This window comes from Acomys minous (genome assembly GCF_964271855.1).
Source record: "Acomys minous genome assembly, chromosome: 3".
Lineage (NCBI taxonomy): Eukaryota > Metazoa > Chordata > Mammalia > Rodentia > Muridae > Acomys > Acomys minous.
The window spans coordinates 142,803,679-142,824,538 of NC_140485.1; the positions used below are offsets into that span (position 1 = coordinate 142,803,679).

General features: G+C 50.1%; 1 protein-coding gene across 1 annotated transcript in view; it reads left to right on the forward strand.

The window, feature by feature from the left end:
• The first annotated feature begins 13,351 nt into the window (after positions 1–13,351).
• The window catches only part of RPS6KA2 (ribosomal protein S6 kinase A2), a 376,214-nt gene continuing 368,705 nt past the window's right edge, over positions 13,352–20,860 (forward strand). The window contains exons 1-2 of the mRNA XM_084776488.1: positions 13,352–13,561; positions 18,115–18,174. Coding sequence (XP_084632614.1) covers positions 13,499–13,561; positions 18,115–18,174 — 123 coding nt within the window. The 5' untranslated portion in view covers positions 13,352–13,498. The remainder of the gene's footprint in view (positions 13,562–18,114; positions 18,175–20,860) is intronic.

The following is a 20,860-nucleotide window of genomic DNA, read 5'->3' on the forward strand; positions in this document are numbered from 1 at the left end:
GTGGAGGGCTGAGGGAGGTGTCATGTTGTGTGTGTGTGGAGGGCTGAGGGAGGTGTCATGGCTGTGTGTGTGTGGAGGGCTGAGGGAGGTGTCATGGCTGTGTGTGTGTGGAGGGTTGAGGGAGGTGTCATGGCTGTGTGTGTGGAGGGCTGAGGGAGGTGTCATGTTGTGTGTGTGTGGAGGGCTGAGGGAGGTGTCATGTTGTGTGTGTGTGGAGGGCTGAGGGAGGTGTCATGGCTGTGTGTGTGTGGAGGGCTGAGGGAGGTGTCATGTTGTGTGTGTGTGGAGGGCTGAGGGAGGTGTCATGTTGTGTGTGTGTGGAGGGCTGAGGGAGGTGTCATGTTGTGTGTGTGTGGAGGGCTGAGGGAGGTGTCATGGCTGTGTGTGTGTGGAGGGCTGAGGGAGGTGTCATGTTGTGTGTGTGTGGAGGGCTGAGGGAGGTGTCATTGCTGTGTGTGTGGAGGGCTGAGGGAGGTGTCATGGCTGTGTGTGTGGAGGGCTGAGGGAGGTGTCATGTTGTGTGTGTGGAGGGCTGAGGGAGGTGTCATGTTGTGTGTGTGTGGAGGGCTGAGGGAGGTGTCATGTTGTGTGTGTGTGGAGGGCTGAGGGAGGTGTCATGGCTGTGTGTGTGTGGAGGGCTGAGGGAGGTGTCATGTTGTGTGTGTGTGGAGGGCTGAGGGAGGTGTCATGGCTGTGTGTGTGTGGAGGGCTGAGGGAGGTGTCATGTTGTGTGTGTGTGGAGGGCTGAGGGAGGTGTCATGGCTGTGTGTGTGTGGAGGGTTGAGGGAGGTGTCATGTTGTGTGTGTGTGGAGGGCTGAGGGAGGTGTCATGGCTGTGTGTGTGTGGAGGGTTGAGGGAGGTGTCATGGCTGTGTGTGTGGAGGGCTGAGGGAGGTGTCATGTTGTGTGTGTGTGGAGGGCTGAGGGAGGTGTCATGTTGTGTGTGTGTGGAGGGCTGAGGGAGGTGTCATGGCTGTGTGTGTGTGGAGGGCTGAGGGAGGTGTCATGTTGTGTGTGTGTGGAGGGCTGAGGGAGGTGTCATGTTGTGTGTGTGTGGAGGGCTGAGGGAGGTGTCATGTTGTGTGTGTGTGGAGGGCTGAGGGAGGTGTCATGGCTGTGTGTGTGTGGAGGGCTGAGGGAGGTGTCATGTTGTGTGTGTGTGGAGGGCTGAGGGAGGTGTCATTGCTGTGTGTGTGGAGGGCTGAGGGAGGTGTCATGGCTGTGTGTGTGGAGGGCTGAGGGAGGTGTCATGTTGTGTGTGTGGAGGGCTGAGGGAGGTGTCATGTTGTGTGTGTGTGGAGGGCTGAGGGAGGTGTCATGTTGTGTGTGTGTGGAGGGCTGAGGGAGGTGTCATGGCTGTGTGTGTGTGGAGGGCTGAGGGAGGTGTCATGTTGTGTGTGTGTGGAGGGCTGAGGGAGGTGTCATGGCTGTGTGTGTGTGGAGGGCTGAGGGAGGTGTCATGTTGTGTGTGTGTGGAGGGCTGAGGGAGGTGTCATGGCTGTGTGTGTGTGGAGGGTTGAGGGAGGTGTCATGTTGTGTGTGTGTGGAGGGCTGAGGGAGGTGTCATGGCTGTGTGTGTGTGGAGGGCTGAGGGAGGTGTCATGTTGTGTGTGTGTGGAGGGCTGAGGGAGGTGTCATGGCTGTGTGTGTGTGGAGGGCTGAGGGAGGTGTCATGTTGTGTGTGTGTGGAGGGCTGAGGGAGGTGTCATGGCTGTGTGTGTGTGGAGGGCTGAGGGAGGTGTCATGGCTGTGTGTGTGTGGAGGGCTGAGGGAGGTGTCATGTTGTGTGTGTGTGGAGGGCTGAGGGAGGTGTCATGTTGTGTGTGTGTGGAGGGCTGAGGGAGGTGTCATGGTTGTGTGTGTGTGGAGGGCTGAGGGAGGTGTCATGGCTGTGTGTGTGTGGAGGGCTGAGGGAGGTGTCATGTTGTGTGTGTGTGGAGGGCTGAGGGAGGTGTCATGTTGTGTGTGTGTGGAGGGCTGAGGGAGGTGTCATTGCTGTGTGTGTGGAGGGCTGAGGGAGGTGTCATGGTTGTGTGTGTGTGGAGGGCTGAGGGAGGTGTCATGTTGTGTGTGTGTGGAGGGCTGAGGGAGGTGTCATTGCTGTGTGTGTGGAGGGCTGAGGGAGGTGTCATGGCTGTGTGTGTGTGGAGGGCTGAGGGAGGTGTCATGGCTGTGTGTGTGTGGAGGGCTGAGGGAGGTGTCATGTTGTGTGTGTGTGGAGGGCTGAGGGAGGTGTCATGGCTGTGTGTGTGTGGAGGGCTGAGGGAGGTGTCATGGCTGTGTGTGTGTGGAGGGCTGAGGGAGGTGTCATGGCACACACGTGGAGGTTAGAAGATGGTATTGGTTCTTCCTTTGCCATGTGATCTGGGAATCCAGGGATCACACTCGGGTCACAAGGCTCAGAGGCAAACACCCGTATCTGCTCAGCCATCTTCCTGGTCCTGTTTTCACATTTTATCATAAGGTCTTAAGTTATCCCAGATTGACATTGGGTATTTGGAAAATAAAGCCTTAAAATATTGTTTGTTTGTTTCTGAAATGACGAACTCTCCTCAAAATGTAGCATATTTCTTATTGCTTGTGTCCTGTACTTTGCTGCTTTGACTACTTCTTCACTGATCTGAGCATATGTTTTTGCTTCTACCACATCTCTGCTTTAACTGGCAATCCTGTAGAATATATGCTTTATCTGACAGAGTAGATGCTGCTCTTCTTACTTTTATTCCCTTTCTTTTTTGGTTTGGTCTTACAGTTTTCATAAGGAATAGATCACAAATGAATCTTGACTTTAGTTATAATAAGATTTGATTGTAGTTACAATTAATTTCTCAGCTGGAAATACAGCATATGATTTACTCAAAGTCGGTAAATTGATTTTGTAGTGCTTCCAAACCTATGTTCATAGTAATCATCCCAAGTGTGCAGTGCCTGTGAGTGGGAAGATCTGTCAGGCCACTTTTAAAAAAAATCTACTCACTTCCCCTATCTGTAAGGTGAATTTAAGTGATTTTGAGGGCTATAGAAGTGTTGGAAAATATTTTTAATTTTTATTTCATTATTCTCTCTCTCTCTCTCTCTCTCTCTCTCTCTCTCTCTCTCTCTCTCTCTCTGTGTGTGTGTGTGTGTGTGTGTGTGTATGTATGTGTGTGTGAGAGACAGACAGACAGAGATAGAGAAGAGGAGAGCAGGGGGGTTGGGGGGGGAGAGAGAGAGAGAGAGAGAGAGAGAGAGAGAGAGAGAGAGAGAGAGAGAGAGAGAGAGAGCGCATGCACAGGTATCACCGTGTGCACATGGAGGTCAAAGCACACCTCAGTGAAGTTGGTTCTCCTGTTTCCTATTTACACAGATTCCAGGGACCCAACTCTGACTCCTAGGCATGGCAAGTATGTTTATTAGCTGAACTGTCTGTCCAAACCAGAAGATATTTTTAATAGGCCATAATTTAAAAGGTGGACCCCTCCCAAGATTCTTTGCTTTAAGAGATGCAAAATCTTAAGGCGCTGTGTCTGCAGGACAGATCCTCTCCCCACGGCTTCTCCTCTCCCAATCTGATTCCTGTATATGAACCAAAGCTGCCCGTTCCTGCATTAGCCTGCTGTGCCTACAACTGCCTACCCACCTTGGACTGCTGTGTATGTACACAGCACAAGCCCCCAGTCTTTGCCTTTTCATCTCAGTGAGGAGTTCTCTGACTGCACAAGCTACAATGTAACTCTTGTTAGCTTTCCAGACAATCCTCCTCAACCATCACGTGATATCCGGTAGGCATTTCCTACTTGCCCACTACTACAGAAATGGAACCTGGGTAGAGATTTCTGTGTTTCGTTCAGACTTTTAGCTCATGTATGAGATAAGCCAGGCATGTGAACCAGTGTGAAATAAGCAAGAAGTGGGGCCTGTGGACATGTCTTAAGAATATGGTTTTTAGCTGAGCATGGTGGTGCACGCCTTTAATCCCTAGTACCCAGGAGGCAGAGGCAGGTGGATCGCTGTGAGTTCAAGGCCATCCTGGTCTACAAAGAAAGTCCAGGATGGCCAAGATAACATAGAGAAATCCTGTCTTGAAAAACCAAAGGAAAAAAAAAGAATATGGTTTTGTTTGTACTGTTCTGGCCTGTCCAGATGGATCAAAAGCAGCATCTTGTCTGTTGCTAGAGCGGGCCTCATCTGTCCTTACTAATTCCCAAGCAACTGCCATGGGGGAGGACTACACTGTGCTGAGGGGTAGTGTGCGCTAGAGAGGCTGCCTCTCAGAACTCGTGAGCAGTGCTGTGGGAGGACTCAACTGTGGATACGGCCTTGGCACAAGCGAAGGGCTCAACTATTGGCCATAGGGAGGGGACGACACTATTGCCAGCCTCTGCCTTCCCTCTGGCTTGAGATGGCAGAACTCAGCTTCCCTGAATCAAGCTCCCTTCCCAGTCTAGTTCAGGTTCATTGTCATGTGCCCAAGGCTTGTGGACGCTGTATTATCGAGGAGATGGGAGAGAGAATACCAAAGAGGAAAGGTCAATGTCGATCCTGAGTCCCCTGCTCGCCTGTGTCGTTGGTGGACACAGGGCTGGTCAGACTCAAGCGGACCTCTCCTTCCAGCTAGGTGCCTGTATATTTTCTCATGATTGTGATCAAATTCTTGACAAGAAACTTATCGCTGGAAGAACTTATTTGGGGTCAGGGTATGGGCAGCTGTAGTCCATTGCACTGGGAACGGCTTTGTGGCAGACAGGACTTCTAACATCTCATTTGAACAGGAAGCTGAGAAAGGAGGTGTAGGAATCCTTAGTTTTTCTCATTTCCCCCTTTAACCCTTAGTTCAGTTGGAATCCCAGTCTCTAGAAAGGCACTAACCTCTGCTTAGGACTCTGCCCCCCACCTTCTCAGTCAACCCCCCTATAGGACACTGTCACAGACATACCCAGAGGTGTGTCCTAGGTCACTGCAAACCCAGTCAGTGGCTAATGAAAACATATCACAGTGTCTCACACTAGCCAGTCTTTTCTGACATGGCTTACCAGGTAACCAGTGGCACGTTCTCTATAATGCATTCCCATGCGTCTGTTATGTTCTTTTCCTCTGGCTTTTCAAAGTTCAGTTAGAAACATTTAAGAGCTGGCGAGAACTACTTGCTGTGAAAGCCTGATTGTCAGAGAAGTCAAGGTGAAAGGAGAAAATCCAGTTGTGAGAGTTGTCTTCTGAAAACACACACACACACACACACACACACACACACACACACACACACACACACACTAAAAAGAACATGCTGACAAGGGATCAGCACCGACAGCACAGAAAGCTTGCACTAGTTCTAAGAAGCAGACATCTATTTTTATTGAAGGAGGAAGTGATCTCAGCTGGCACAGCGTGTCTATAGGACCAGCAGCCAGCTGTGGGTAGGAAAACAGATTGACAACAAGAGACAAAAATGCTGTTTTTAAGGGAAATCAAGCCACACTTTAAAAGAAAAGAGTAACTAGATGGAATGAGCAAATCAGGAGGCTGTTTAGCCCTGAATATCCGGGTCTTCAGGATTTCACGTGAAGGAAGTTCGGGTCTCTGGAAGCTCAATGCAGTGAAGAATGCAGAAAGTGTGAACGCTCCTGCGCTGGCAGCTACACGTCCCTGTGGATCCACGTCCAAGGGCAGCCAGGAAGAGGGGGATGCTCACTTGAGCAAATGCTGCTTTAGCTACTGCCTGTTCACTACACGCTTGGGAAGAACTCTAATAGCTGGAAAGAACTAAAAAGCCCCTTTCCCTCGCGATTATCAAGGGCGGTCAAGTGTGCTTGACTCCACGTGGGATTTTGTTATTGAAGAAGCTCACCGTTATAGGAAAAGTTGGCACAAGTTAACTTTGGCATGTTTATTTGGACAAAGAATGATTGGCGTGTGTGCATTTCTCAAGGCTAATAGAATTTGGGGGTGCTGCGTGAGAAGAAGCACAGATAGCTTTCATGAACCAGAAGTGACGCGTAGAAGCAGCCTTGTTGGTTACAGTGGGGCATTGTCTTTGTTGGGCAAGGCTGGACCAGTTGCAGCCTGTGGCTGACTAAAGTTCCACTGTCAAGATGGGCAGAAGCTCAGTGTGTTGTCACGAGTGAGTGTTAACTAGGGTGAGGTTTGCTCACGTGGGAATGAGGTTGAACACCTGTGCGTGGAATCTCCTTAGGCAAGGATGATCTCCCTCCCAACAGGAGACACCTACCTCACTTTGCCACCTGTGGTCAGAAAACCCAACCCTACTTTCAGGTATGCAGGGCCGTTTCCCTCCTCTGTGGATGAACCTTGCTGGAGGAAGAGCATCACTGGGGGCTGGCGTTGACAGGGCACAGCCTTGCCCTGCTGTAGTTTGGCCCTGGTGAGGAGACATCAGGAACAGGAGAGCTCCCCCAGCACTGCGTGGGTGGCACAGCGTGAGCAGCAACTTCCTGTGGATACTGATAAACTCATCCAAAAGGGGTCAGGGGCTACTGTTGGTTTTGTAGCACTCAGGATTGAACCCGGGCCTCCTGCGTGTTGGGTAAGTGCTCTTCCACCCAGACAGGCTCTGGAAAACTCCTGTAGCCTGTATTTTCTTTAAGGAAATACCATCACACATGTGTGCAGACACACAGACACATAAAGACTCTCTGATGGGGCTGGAGAGATGGTTCCATGGGTAAAAGCACTTGCTGGCTAACTGTGGCCTCTTGAGTTCAGCTTACCGGGAATGTGAGAACCAGTAGTCCTCATGCGTTCCTATAGAGAGATGGGAGGCAGAGCCAAGAGCTTGCAGGCCAGCCTGGCGTTAGCACTGATGACTAACCCCCACCTCAAACCAGGTGGGACAAGAAGGACTGACGCCCGGAGGCTAGCTTACCTTCTCCACAAGCATAGGCTGGTATATGCATGGCCACGACACGAGGAACAAGCACCCACTCTCCCACCTCCCCAACCCCCGCACTGGTTCCTCTGTTGGCACTTCCTAAGCACGTAGTGAGTGCTGAGCCCTGCACTGGGTGCCCTAGTGAGCACCGAATGGCTTGTCTTGTAGTACTTTATCAACACTGTGTCAATAACCAGATAGTTCACAGAGGTGCAATGAGGTCCGCCGCAGCGGCAGTGCAGCACACACAGGCATACTAGTTGTTTGGTTCATGAATGGTGTGAGCGCTGCATAAATGGTTCTGTCCAAATAGTCTTTTTTTTTTCTTTTTTAAAGTTTTGTTTTGTTTTGTTTTTGCTTTTGTTTTTTGAGGCAGGGCTTCTCTGTGTAGCCTTGGCTGTCCTGGAACTTGCTTTGTTTTTGCCGTCCTAGTCCAGGGCCTTCTCTGGTTCCTTTTGCTGCCTGATCACACTGCCTCTGTGATTAGCTTCTACCCAGCATGCCCTGGGGCACATTTTATGTAAGAAGACAACAATTCCCTTTTAGAGGGCCACAGGGCAATGGCAAATTAATTATCTGACTGCCATTTTCCGATTTTGCTAATTTCTTGTTCTGAGGTTACCTCACTGATTTTTTTTTTCATAGTGTGGCAACACATTGATGCACATCTGTCCTATTGCTTCTCTGCTCTAAGTATTTCCTAAGCCAAACACTTCATGGAGAAAGAACAAGAACAAAAACCTGTTTTCTTAACAAGGCCTCATGTCAAGGTTGACCGTTTCCTCTGTTCTTAATCTCCTAGCAAGGTAAGAAAGCGCCAGTTTATTTTTCTTTCCTTTCTGAGATCTGGCCTCATGTATTCTAGGCTGCCCTTGAACTTGCTATGCAGCCAAGGATGAGCTTAACTTTTGGAGCCTCCTCCTCCTTCTACCTCCTAAGTTCTGGGATGACAACAACACCACCTTGTGGGGCAAACAATAGAGCATTGTATGATTACAGCAGCTCAAAGAAAGGGCTGTAAGTTTTAGTCACAACAAATGGTAAATATTTCAGAATAAATATGTTTAAATTGGTTTAAATAATACTCGAGGCAAACCTATATAGAGACACAGCATGGTACTTATTAATGTATACAGATCCCATGTTTTTATGTACTAGTCAAAAATCAAAACAAAAAGATACAAGTAGGCCTGGCTAAGAGAGGAGCAGGGCGGGGCTCCTGGGGTCTGCCCACTGGAGCTGTCCTATCCTTGCTTTTTCCTCTCAAGCGTACCCACTTATGGAGCCAAATAGCATGCCTCACTTGAGTAGTCTGTCTCCTTCTATGGGGAGGACTTCATTGCTATGAGTGGTACTCACTCTGTGCTCCACCAACTTTGTAGGGTACCCAGATGCTGTTGCCAGGAGCAGATAACGGATTCTGCAGATTGTTTGGAAGAGCCCTATAAATACCACGCTTTTAGTGATTACTCATGCTCTGAGAGCGTAACTGCTGTGCTTTGGAGAATTTAGTGAAGGCTCATCTGTGCTCCTGCCTGGTTGTCTACTGTAAGTACCAACCACAATGAGGGTTTGTTTTAATCCACTCCGAACCCTGTGAGTACAGAGCAGTCTCGATTCATTCTGCATGTATTTGCTTCTTGGCCTCGTCAGTCATGTTTATGTGGGGGTTGTGCATTTTAACTCAGATGCACCCCCAGGCTCTTTCCCTTCTGCCCCTAATGACTGCTGAGCACTTCTTTTGTAGTGAAGACACTCACTAGTTATAAAAACGCAGCAAGGATTAATAACACTGCATGCTGCTGGTTGAGGCTGGCTCATGTACCCTTCGCTTCTCAGCTGCCTCGTCTCTACGTCCTCTGTCAGCGTCACACTTTACAAACACCGGTGGTCACTGGTGTCCTGCATACGTACGGTGCAGTAGAGAACACATTTTGAATTCTACAACTCTATTCATTTGATCAGAAGCTCTTGCTGACGCCACACTTGCCTACCTATGTCTCACCAGCCGTGGGTGTCTGAATGAGATAGCATCCCTCAGCACGGCCCCAGGGAACAGGAAAAGCCCTGCCTTACTGAAGATGGCTTGTCCACAGTTCCAAGCTGGGTTGCTAGTATGATCAGAACCCTGAAGGCTGAAATAAACGTTTAGATAGAGAATAGTTAAATAAGCTCTGGGAGTTGCTTATTGGGCAGACACTGTCAAGGGCACCACATCAGGAAACAGTAGAGCTTTGGTGTTGACCTTTCCAGGGCCAGTGAGGTTGGACTCCAAAGAGAAGGCCGGTCACTGCTATGGCGTAGATGGCCTGAGCCTGCACTAATTGCTGGAAAACACGTAGACAGAAAGATGCGTGTCTAGAAGCGGGAAGGTAGCATGGCATCGGTCCCACTTCCTTCTGTGCCCCGTGTGTGCACATTTGTATTACTAGAACCACCAGTGCTGGCACCGAGCTGTGCAGCTACTCACAGAATGGCAGCCTCTGCCGTGGGCAGGAAAAAAAAAAAAAACCAAACCAGAAAAACCGAGGAGTCCTGTTTGGGCAGGCTGGGTTACAGTGACTCTTCTCATTGAGGAGGTGAAAGGATCAGTTGGGAAGGTGGCAAGTTCCTTCTTTAAAACTTTCCCCGAGCTTATATTTCGCTTTTCATAATAATGAGAAGCTGTTTACTCTCTCTGCTTTAGTGTTTTTTTTTCCCTTGTGAGTAATTTTCTTAGAAAAAATGAAGAGCCCATGGCTGTTCTGTACAGCGTGTCATGGTACCACTGTGCTGGGGCTCTGACAGCAGCCTGCAATGGCTGCTGCTGTTCAGTGCCCTGACATCCTCCTGGGCCTACTGAAGACTGCCAATAGCAGAAGTGGCTCTGGACACCTCTGCAAGCTGCTCTGCGGTCTCACTGCTGCCAGCTGCCAACACGTCGCCATGCCTGTGTGGCCTTGTGCCGGGCAGTGCAGGATCTTCAGGCTTCTCCCTGTGGAATCCCATGGAATGGCAGCATTGCACTGTCCGGTTTATTGTTCTGTTCTCTCTGGCCCTCCGAGGGAGTGCATCACTTGCTAATGTGCTACAGCAGCACAGCACATGTGTGGAAGTGTATTCTCTCACAGACTGGAGGCTAGAAGCCTGAGATCACCGTGTGGCGGTATGGTGCCCTTCCCTGCCGGGATCCAAGGCCTGAGCTTCCAGGAGACTATGCAGCCCCTTGACCTTTGGTGGGAAGACTTCAGCTCCACATGGTGTTCTCTGAATGCTGTGTGCGTCTGTGTAAAGATCCCCCTAAGTGACCCCCACTTCACTGTGGCTTCTGCATGGACCCAAATCTACATTATGAATGGATAAAGGCAGGATACCAAGACTTCTGTGTATGGATTTGAGGGCACAGAACTCAGGCAATGCCAAGAAGTAGCTTGCCTTTTTGTTAAAACAGATCCGCGTCTAAGGTGTCTGTGTATCCGAGTGTGGAGCCAGAGACCACTGCACTAAGCAATTCATCTCATTTTACCAGATCCGTTATACACTTCAACTGCAAGGTGGACTAGGGCAGGGTAGAGCCTGAGTTATTTGAACATGGCTGTCAAGGCCAGAGTGGAAGCTGAGCGTGTCTCCTCCTTTCACCCACCAGGTGGCCTAGATTTCCCTGAGGCCTGTGACCGCTGGGAGAGCTAAACCACCCAAGACAGCTGTGAGTGCCAGGAGTGGGGCAACCCATGCTCCAAGGCCTCCCCACAGCGGGAAGAGCCACTTCCCTTAGTTATAGGAAAGCAAGGGGGTGGGCAGGCTCCCCTCCCTCCCTTCTTCCTTCCTTCCTTTCTGTGAGAAAGCAAACATGTTCGCAGACTGGAGGGGCGTGTGTGAGGCTGGGTTTTCTGGCTTTGATGCCCACTTGTCTGTCTCATGTCACCATGACCCTGTGGCTAGGGACTCTGCCAGCGCTTCCTATGGCCCTGACTGGAAAGTGGGCTCCGTGGAAGAATGTCCCTATCTGCAAGGGTGTCTGTCCTATCAAACGAGTACTTGAGCTTTCTTGGCATTTAGTTTTACGCTCATCCAAAACAACTTAGTTCTTACTGTCATCTTAATCCTGTCTGCTATTTAGATGTAATTATTTCCCCCAGAAGATCCACTCCTTACTTTCTTTTATTTGTCTTTTCTGGCTAATGAAAGCTCTCTAAACGTGATCAACATCCTCCTGGATACTTAATTTTCTCTTGTAAATTTCCTTTTCCGTTTTACTTCATTCTTAGGTCCTAAGTGGCCTGTTTTCCAATCCTCTCCCGCTCCCTCTCTGTCCAGCAGGCTGGGCCTCTGTGTGCTGCATTCCCCAAGTGCCCACGTTGTTTGCTCTGAACAGCCTGCTGTATGTTCCAAGGAGCCGTGCAGAGTGAGCTGAGGCCCACTCCCGGGGCTCCCTTAGAGCCTCACCCCTTCTCCCGTGCTATTCCTTCAGGGTTCTCCACTTCACCTGGGAGATGGTGGGCTGGGTGGGGTTCAGTGCATGTCATAGGCCGAGAAGGGAGTCATGTCTGCAGCAATGCCCAAACACCCTTACAGTTATCAGCAGTAGGGTTTGCTGACAGCCAATTCTGGCAAGGATTTTAATCCAGGGTCTCCCAGAAACTTGGGTTCACTCTAGTCTCTCAGGAAGCAAGGCCCACCCTGAGAGGCCCTATCTAAACTTCTTTCTTTCTCATTCCTCCCTCAAAAAGAAGGACTAATATTTATTTCCACCTTCCCTTATTAGGGCATCTGTAGAATGTTCTGGAAATGGGGGGGGGGCGGGTTACAAAAACACAGCAAGAAAACTATTGTGTCGCCTCCTTCCATTTATTGCCTGTAGGAGTTTCAGGTCTTCAGTGGTCAGGTGAAATGCTTTTCACATCTTTTCAAAAGCCTTTTGTGAGTGGTTTCCTTGGCTTTATCATAGAGAAGAATCACTGCATTTTGTCTGTCGCCAGCCCATGACCGATTATATTGTGTCTCAAATGACTTTATTGTGGCCAGCACACAAGATGCCCTCACTCTGCTCTGTCGGCAGGGGTCAAATGTAAAAATGAGCAACACCATTGTTATTTTTATCCTGAGGAGAGTTAATTTTTAAGGCCCTTACTAGGTATGAGATGCGTACTGTAAATCCACACCAGTCCTGACCCCTCTGTCAATGTCAGATGCAGGATTTTGCTGCAGAAGTGAAGTATGCAAGATTGGGACCCTTTCCCCTTCCTTAGTAAGTTGTATTTCTTGGTGTTTTTGTGAAGATGAAAAGGACATGATAATGTTCTGAGCCAGGAAGCCATTGCCTTAAATGTTCTCAGAGATAAGGGCACACAGAACTGAAAACCCTTGCTCTCAGAGCAACGTTAAGCTGGGTTTGTCTTAAACACACTTTCTAGGAGAAGGAACCCAGTCAGCCCAGGCTCAGTACGGAGAGGTGATTGAATCTTCTCTTATTTCAAGGTAGAGACGGTGGAGACCAAAGATGCATCTGCAAGGAACTAAGGGCGGGAGGTGCGCCCTCACACACTTCCTCCTCTGAGGAACTAACTTTCTCAGGCAGATAAGTCGGGGTTCCCTTTCTTTGATGGCATACATGTTCCTGGGTGCTTCACTTCTCTTTGAAGTATGGGACTTTCTCATCTGTGAAATAGGAATGAAATGTCCATGTTAGGTGGAAAGATAGAATGAGATAATGTGCCCAAGGCATAGGGGGTGTGGAGAGTACCAGCCGTGTCGCCCCCACCCCAACATCCCTGTCCTGCCCTCCACAGACCCTGTTGGGTTCAAACAGCCCAGGCTCTGCTCTCTCCTGCAGAGAGGAAGGAATACCACACTTACGGTCCTGCCGCTGGTCCTGTCCTCCTGGTTAGGGCAGGAAAAGTGTGGGCAAAGATTAGATCCTGAGGTATCCATCCTGCTGGGCCCTTCTGCCTGCCTGTGTGGTTACTCCTTTCTCCTGGCTGTCGCTTGTCCAGTGCCTGAAAATGCAGTTGGTTAGGGACAGCAGGGAGTCACTGCACCAAGCTGCTGCAGGCATTAGCGTAGTCCGCAATCCAGTCTGAAACCCTGATGTGGAGGGGTGTCTCTGCTGCCTCCAGCCTCAGCAGAACTCCTGACAGGGGTGGTGGTGTGGTCCCAGGCAGTGTCGCAGAGGTGGGGAGGGCGGGGAAGGGCAGAGTCGGAGCTCCAGTCCCTCCTTCTCCCTCCCTGGCCCTCGGTTGCTAAGCGGTTTCTATGGCAGCAGCATCCTCAGACTCAACTTTCACCCTCATTTAGAGCCAATTAAGGTAAAATAGTGAGGGGAGGGGGCCGAGTGGCAGGGAAGCACTTGGAGGCTGCGAGCAAAGCTTTACTCTTCAGACGCACAGCACAGACACCAGCCGCAGCTAGAGCTGCAGTCTCCTTGCCTCGCTGTGCTGCAGCCTGCTGACAAGGCTGAGCAGCCACAGTGAAGACCTCAGGACCCTCCTCAGCATAGGAGATCGTCCTGTGTGTCTTTCCCTCTCTCTACTCCAGCCTGGCCTGCTGCCCCAGCCCCTGACATCCTGTCAGGCAGACTCTCCGGCTGCTCGGTGCCTGTGTTTATCATCTTTCTCCCTATCGACACTTGACTGGAGGAAAGGGAAAGTTTAAAAGATGCCGATCGCACAGTTGCTGGAGCTATGGAAGAAGATCGAGGTGGAGCCCATGGAGATAGAGGTGAGTAGAGAGGAGGGAGGCATGTGCTCTCTCGCAGTGCCCTCTGCACTGTGGCAAGTGGAGTGTGGCTCAGAAGAAGAATTCAGTTACCATGGCAGAGACGTGGATGTTCTGTATGTGTGTTTCACATGTGTGGCCATGTAAACATTTACATCCGTGTGCCTTTGGCAGTGCGTGGTGTTAGTGTGTGCATGAAAGGGACAGAAGCCAAGCATTGCTGCTGACAGCCGCCCTCGGCACGCCTCATATGCTGTGTCTTGTGCTCTGAAGTACTCCTTTTGTCAACTAGTTGGCACCAGTTTGCTTTGCTTTCAACAAGTGGCTCATGGCCTGGATCTCCATTTGCCACACAGACTAACTAGCTAGAAGGAGCAGAAAGCTGAGCCAGCGCTGCCCTGAAGGCAGGTGCTCAGTGGAAGGCCTAGGAAGGACAGGTGAGGAAACGTCAGCGGCTTAGTGCTGGGGCCTTGGAGGGCGGCGCTGCCTGCCGACCATCTTCCTGGTGTGTGGGTGCCTCTGTCACCAGGAATTTCATATGACCCTCCTTGGGCTCCAAATGATCACCAGACATTTTTCTGAGAAGAAAGTTTTCCAAAGTTGTTAAGACTGACTGCATTTTTAGATATACCTGTACTGTGTCAAGAACAACTGAAATTGCAATTTAAAATGGCTAAATTTTATAGACTACTAAGTATAACAACCTGAGGTTTAGTTTCTGCCTCACTCAACATTACTCTTTCAGATTCTGTGCTGACTGCTTTGTATTTCACGGTGACATGGAGATAGTCACATAACTAAATCTTTAAACTGAGTGAGAGGTTCTGTTTTAAAGGGCAGCTTATTTGGTATTTTACATTGAGGATTTTCTCGATAGGCAAACTGCCATTAAATTATTTGAAATAGGGCTTGCAAGACTGCACAGTGAGTAAAGGTGCTTGCTGCCAAGCCTGAGTCCCTAAACTCACATGGTAGTAGGAAAGAACTGACCCTGAAAGTTGCTCTCTGACCTCTATATACATGCGTGTATGCACACGCGCACACACACACACAGATACACACACACACACACACACACACACACACACAGAGAGAGAGAAGGGGATGGAGGGATGGATGGAGGGGGAAACAGAGACAGAATCAGAGAAACAAATACAGAGACAGACAGACAAAGAGATAAGATAGAGGCAGACAGACAGAGACACACATAGAGCCATGCAGACAAAAAGACAGAGACTAAATAGTGTGCATTTTTTAAGTGTTTGGAGTAGACGTTGGCATTACATGGACATAGAGCCTTTCACAGATAATGTGTGGTGCATCTTGTAGCTAGAACAGTCTGGGTGTTGGTGCAGTGGAGTTGCCCTGGTACTCGAGGATGATGCTTGGCATTGCCACTGTTGACTCCCCTGCTGGTACTTGATGCTGCCTTGGAGTAGAAGGCAAAGCCACTCAGTCCCCAGCTGAAAACTTAAGTCTACATTTTTTTCTTGAAAGATATTGATTCTTCTGAAAAATTCAACTAATAAATGAAGAAAAGATGAGAGCAGACATTGCCTTATTTCCTTAGTCGACCCCATTCTTTATGATCTGATGTCCAGCTGCTTGGCTTCTAGAACATAACGCTCTTTGGGGGAGAAGGGGCCAGGAATGGAGGCAATGTTAAGTACAGAGGGGAACCCGGGTCTGGACAAAGAACCCCAAGGACACTGTTTAAAATATTTCTGAAGTTGATTAGAAATAGAGTATCCTCAGGCTTACTCATATTATAAAAATATGTCATGACCCAAGAAAACTCTTGCAAATCCAAAATCTTGAAGCAGAGTTGATGGCACCTGCCACCAGCAACAGAGAAGGCTCTGAGTTTGTGAGATTATTCTGTCTGATGCCGTGAGGAGATCCAGGTGGGTTAAATAGCCTCGAAAGAAGTCCTTTCCTCGGGCTTTCTGGGTGAGCTTTTCAGAAGAGCAAACTTGTGGAGTATGCAGAGTTAGGATAGGGCATTAAATTGTCAGTAATCTGGAACCAGGGTAAACCAGGGTCCTTTCCACAGATGGATCTAAACTGAGAGACTGAAAATGCAACATTTGCAGCCCCTGAGGAACTTCTGTGTCCTCAAGTGTGAAGTCCCTGGGTCTCAGTGCATCAAAGCTGACTTTATTGTCTTATTTTGCAGATGTTTTATGTCCTATGCTACTAAAATAACTCACAGATCAAGAAGGTGGGCAGAGTTGGGTGGGACACACGTGGCACCTGACTTTCTGCATGGATGGGACATTTGTGGACAGATTCAACACCACTGGCTAGAAATCCATGCTCCTGGATTCTGCTGTTAGACGGCCACTGCTACACTTTACGTTCCTCTCCCTCAGTTGTTCTCTTGCCCAGTGTCCCAAGAAACCCAGGAATCCGAGGGCACTATGATAGAACATGGTATATTCTTTATAAAGACCAGCATTGCTCCAGTGTGTACAGCAGGGACAACTCATTGATTACCGAAAGAGACTAATCATGGTACTATGAATTAGTTTTGGATGTTTTCTGCGGTATTTTACTCATGAGTGGGTAATTAAAAACTGGAGGTTCAGGGGAACCCCTGAAGAATCTGTGTGGCAAGGAAGCAGCCATGCTCTGTGAGTTGTCCCCATGGCTAAGGGCACATTCCAGAAGCAGGACTCCAGGGTACCTGCTCTTGGCAGGGCCTCACTGGCTACCACCATGCTCTGGAGAGAAAATAAGAAGTGACAGGAGAGCCAGTGTGTGAAGCCACCTGTGAGGTTTAGCTGACTCATTTAAATCTTATTTTTGAAGGAGCAAGTGTGAGTTTTCTGGGGTGTCACAGTGCATTCGAGAAAGCAGAGTCCTGGTTTTCAGACATTACACATCCACCATGACTCCCTGGTGACTCAGAGTCAAGTTAGTGTGACTCTAAGCCATCATGGCTGCTGGGTTAGGAGCCTTGATGATGTCAGCAGCTGACCCAGAGTGTCAGAGCACACTGGAGCTGGTGACGGGTGGGAACCCGGAGTGTCAGAGCACACCAGAGCTGGTTGCGGGTGGGAACCCGGAGTGTCAGAGCACACCAGAGCTGGTGACGGGTGGGAACCCGGAGTGTCAGAGCACACCAGAGCTGGTGACGGGTGGGAACCCGGAGTGTCAGAGCACACCAGAGCTGGTTGCAGGTGGGAACCCAGAGCATCAGAGCACACCAGAGCTGGTGACAGGTGGGAACCTGGAGCATCAGAGCACACCAGAGCTGGTTGTGGGTGGCAACCTGGAGCATCAGAGCACACCAGAGCTGGTGACGGGTTGGAACCTGGAGCATCAGAGCACACCAGAGCTGGTGATGGGTGGGAACCCAGAGCATCAGAGCACACCAGAGCTGGTTGCAGGTGGGAACCCAGAGCATCAGAGTACACCAGAGCTGGTGACAGGTGGGAACCCGGAACGTCAGAGCACACCAGAGCTGGTTGCAGGTGGGAACCCAGAGCGTCAGAGTACACCAGAGCTGGTTGCTGGTGGGAACCTGGAGCATCAGAGCACACCAGAGCTGGTGATGGGTGGGAACCCAGAGCATCAGAGCACACCAGAGCTGGTTGCAGGTGGGAACCCAGAGCATCAGAGTACACCAGAGCTGGTGACAGGTGGGAACCCGGAACGTCAGAGCACACCAGAGCTGGTTGCAGGTGGGAACCCAGAGCGTCAGAGTACACCAGAGCTGGTTGCTGGTGGGAACCTGGAGCATCAGAGCACACCAGAGCTGGTGATGGGTGGGATTGCTTCACTGAGTTCTCCGGGATCTCAAGGTGGTAGGGGCTGTCACCTTCCTGAGGTTACATGTGAGGGAGCCGAGGCCATCAGAACAGCTTTCCATGCTGTGGCACAGTAATCAACGCACTCCTGGCTCTCCTGCTTAAGCCCTGAGTGACACAGATGTTGTTTTATGTCTTTGTAAGCCCAGAACTTTACTATCAGTGATTTAATTAATTCTTCCAAGCTGGGCTTGGTAGCACACACCTGTAACCCCCAAGCCCAGGAGAGAGAGGTAGCAGGAAGACTGCTGTGAGACAAGATATGTTTATATAGCAAATTCCAGGCTGCAAGAGTTTCTACAAGACAAACTCTAAAAGAAAAAAAGCCACAAAGATCCAGTTTCCCTTCCAGAATTAACCTGAGATTTACTTGATTCCGTTCAAATAGGAGTGATTGCAAATACCTTTGCTGTCCGTCTGGGTCCATCCTCAGCATCCTGATGATGTTTGAGCTTCATGTAAGCTTATGCCTCCTGTCTCTTGCTGGCTGAAGGCTGTGTGAAGTCTCCTCCCACAGGCACAGGTCTATTCAGGTGCCAGGGAGCCGTGGTATAGACCCCACGGCCAGCCACACAGTGACAGCCACGCAGAGACAGCCACGCAGTGACAGCCACACAGTGACAGCCACGCAGAGACAGCCACGCAGAGACAGCCACGCAGTGACAGCCATGTTGATTATATATCCAAAGCTATCAGTACAGACCTTGAGATACTAACAACATTCCCCCATGTCTCTGTTGTCAGGCCACTGAGGAGGAGCCCAGCCTGGACATAGAACCCGCCCCGGAAGATGCTGCAGAAGAAGTAACTATACCTTTTTCTTTTTTAAAAATTACCTTGTTGTTTGTGGGAGATTGGACCTGGAGGGTAGAATAGAGAGAGACCTGGAAGTTTAAAGTAATGGCCCCTGAGGAGCCATTGTAGTGAGATGTGTGTCTCTCTGCAAATGTAAGCACACATGTTCACATGTGCATGTTGGGTGATTACGTCAGTGTGTCCCTCAGAAGAAACAGTCTAACATGGGGAGGCAAGCACAAGCCAAGGGGAGCCTTGGCCTCAGACAAGCACTAGCTATCGCTACTGACAGTTAAGGCAGGCGTGAAAACTGCTGGCAGAGGTACGGGGTACAGGAAATGAGTCTGCTGCTGGGAATTATGTAACATAGCTCCTAGAAGGCTTTATGAGTGTGCAAGCAAGCGACGCCATCCTGGTAGTGGATGCTTCTGTGGGAATTACCTTTTCAGAGGCGTGGGTGGGTGGAGTTGAGGGTCCAAAGGAGGAGACCTGAGGGGGCGATGCCCAGAGGTCAGGGGAGAGTGGGGCGGGGGCTCGAGGGTGTAAAGGAGATGTGGGCGTCTCGGGAGGATGGTGGCCTGAGGTGGAGATGAAACACAGAGGGCACAGCGTGTGACTAGCTGGGCGCCTTTCAGCGTCTGTGCTTCCCAGGAGCCTGTTATCCAAGCAGACAGCTGGCACCTGGCCTAGACATGGTGACAGTGCCCCGGCCAACACTGGTGACATAGAGGGCAGCTTTGTAAAACAGTGTATCTGCTAGAAAGACACTGGAGCTTGGGGACTGAATTCAAAGCTGACTTGAACTTGAAGCTAAAGAATCCTAGAGAAGCAACTTTGTATCCAACACTTAGAGAAGAAACCCTGTCAACTGTGGGTGCAACTGTGGAGCTTGACAAAGCCAGCAAGGCCCAGTGAGCACTGTGAGTGAGCAAGCACTGTGAGTGTGTGCGCGCTGTGAGTGAGCGAGCGCTGTGAGTGAGTGAGTGAGCGCTGTGAGTGAGCGAGCGCTGTGAGTGAGTGAGCAAGCACTGTGAGTGAGCGAGCACTGTGAGTGAGTGAGCATTGTGAGTGAGCATTGTGAGTGAGCAAGCATTGTGCGTGAGTGAGTGAGCATTGTGAGTGAGTGAGTGAGCATTGTGAGTGGGTGAGTGAGCACTGTGAGTGAGTGAGTGAGCATTGTGAGTGAGTGAGTGAGCATTGTGAGTGGGTGAGTGAGCACTGTGAGTGAGTGAGTGAGCATTGTGCGTGAGTGAGTGAGCACTGTGAGTGAGTGAGCGTTGTCAGTGTGCTCAGCCAGGGCCATTGGGAACCACAGAAGTTGTCAGATCTGTAACCCGGGAAAGCTGACTTGTTGAGCATTGCTGGCCTGATCGCAGACTGAGAATCTCCTGTGCTGCACCCCAGCGCAGATGTCTTCCTAGTGTTTCCAGCTCTCAGGATCACAGGAAGCAGCCTGGAAAATATCATTAATGTTCCTCACCTTTGGCCAGCTGCCTTCCCCTCCGTCTCAGGGTTTTGGAGCTCGGCTCTCTTTAGACCTGTGAAGTGAGTTTGGATAAAAGATCAGCTTGGCTGTGAACCTTCGCTCTCTATGGAAAGCAGGAGCAGTGCAGGGCAGGGCCACAGGAGCAGAGGTTAGTGAACCGAGAAGTCCTGAAAAAATGCACATTTGGTTGGATTTTTGCCAAGTTGTGGGGCCCACAGGACTTATCAGACCTCAGCTGTCACTTTAACACTGGTGAGAGCTGTGCTTTCTGAGGACCTTCCGTGTACTAACGCAACACAGAGGGTAAGGAGAGTGTGGCTTGTGTGACCCATTTTAGCCTGCTTTTCACAGGAACAAGTGTGAGCTTTCTGGGATGTCACAATGCATCAGAGAAAGGACAGGAGCTGGCTTCTGGAGACAGACTCTGTGGCACTGTCGGTGTAGGTGTGGCTGATGGCTCATTTTGTAACCTCATGTGGAGCAATCGGATAGAGCACCATGATGTGCTAGCTCGTTTGGGCTGTTATAACGAAATAACAGCAGCTCAGTGACTCATAAACGTCAGATCCTGTCCCACGGCTCTGACGGCCTGTCATCTGCATACCTCAGCTTCCTTAGTGCCGGGGTGACGGCCGTGTGCCGCTCCTCACACTTCTCCGTGGTATGTCTTGTGGGAATCTAGACACGAACCTATAAGTACTGCAGAGAACAGTCAGCTTTTGTGCAAGCTGGTTTTGGTAACAGAATATGAGCGAGTGGAAGTTACTTCTTGATGGCTACCCTGACTGGATGATAGTAAGTCAGAGCTTTAGAATCTGTCATAAATAAGGAGAGCTCCAGACACAGCTCAGGGCTAGTGGCAGGATCCGAACGCTGACACTTACCTATGTTCTAGAGGATGCTGGAGGATGTTGGGGCTGCTTTACCTTGGAATGACCTTCAAACAGGTGGCTGCCTGCTTCTGTCTCCCATGTGTGGGGGTGCAAGACATGCCCTCAGTTTTGTTTTTAGTAATGTGTCTGCATGTGTGTCTTTGTGGGTGCTTGTTCGTGTGAGTGCAGTTTCCTCAGATGCCAATAGAGGGCATCACATCCTTCGGAGGTGGAGTTAGAAGCAATTGTAAGCCACCCGAGAGCTGGGAACCCGGCTTCTCCCCAAGGGCAGTGTGCACTCTCAGGCACCAGGCCAACTCTCATGGCCCAGGTAGCT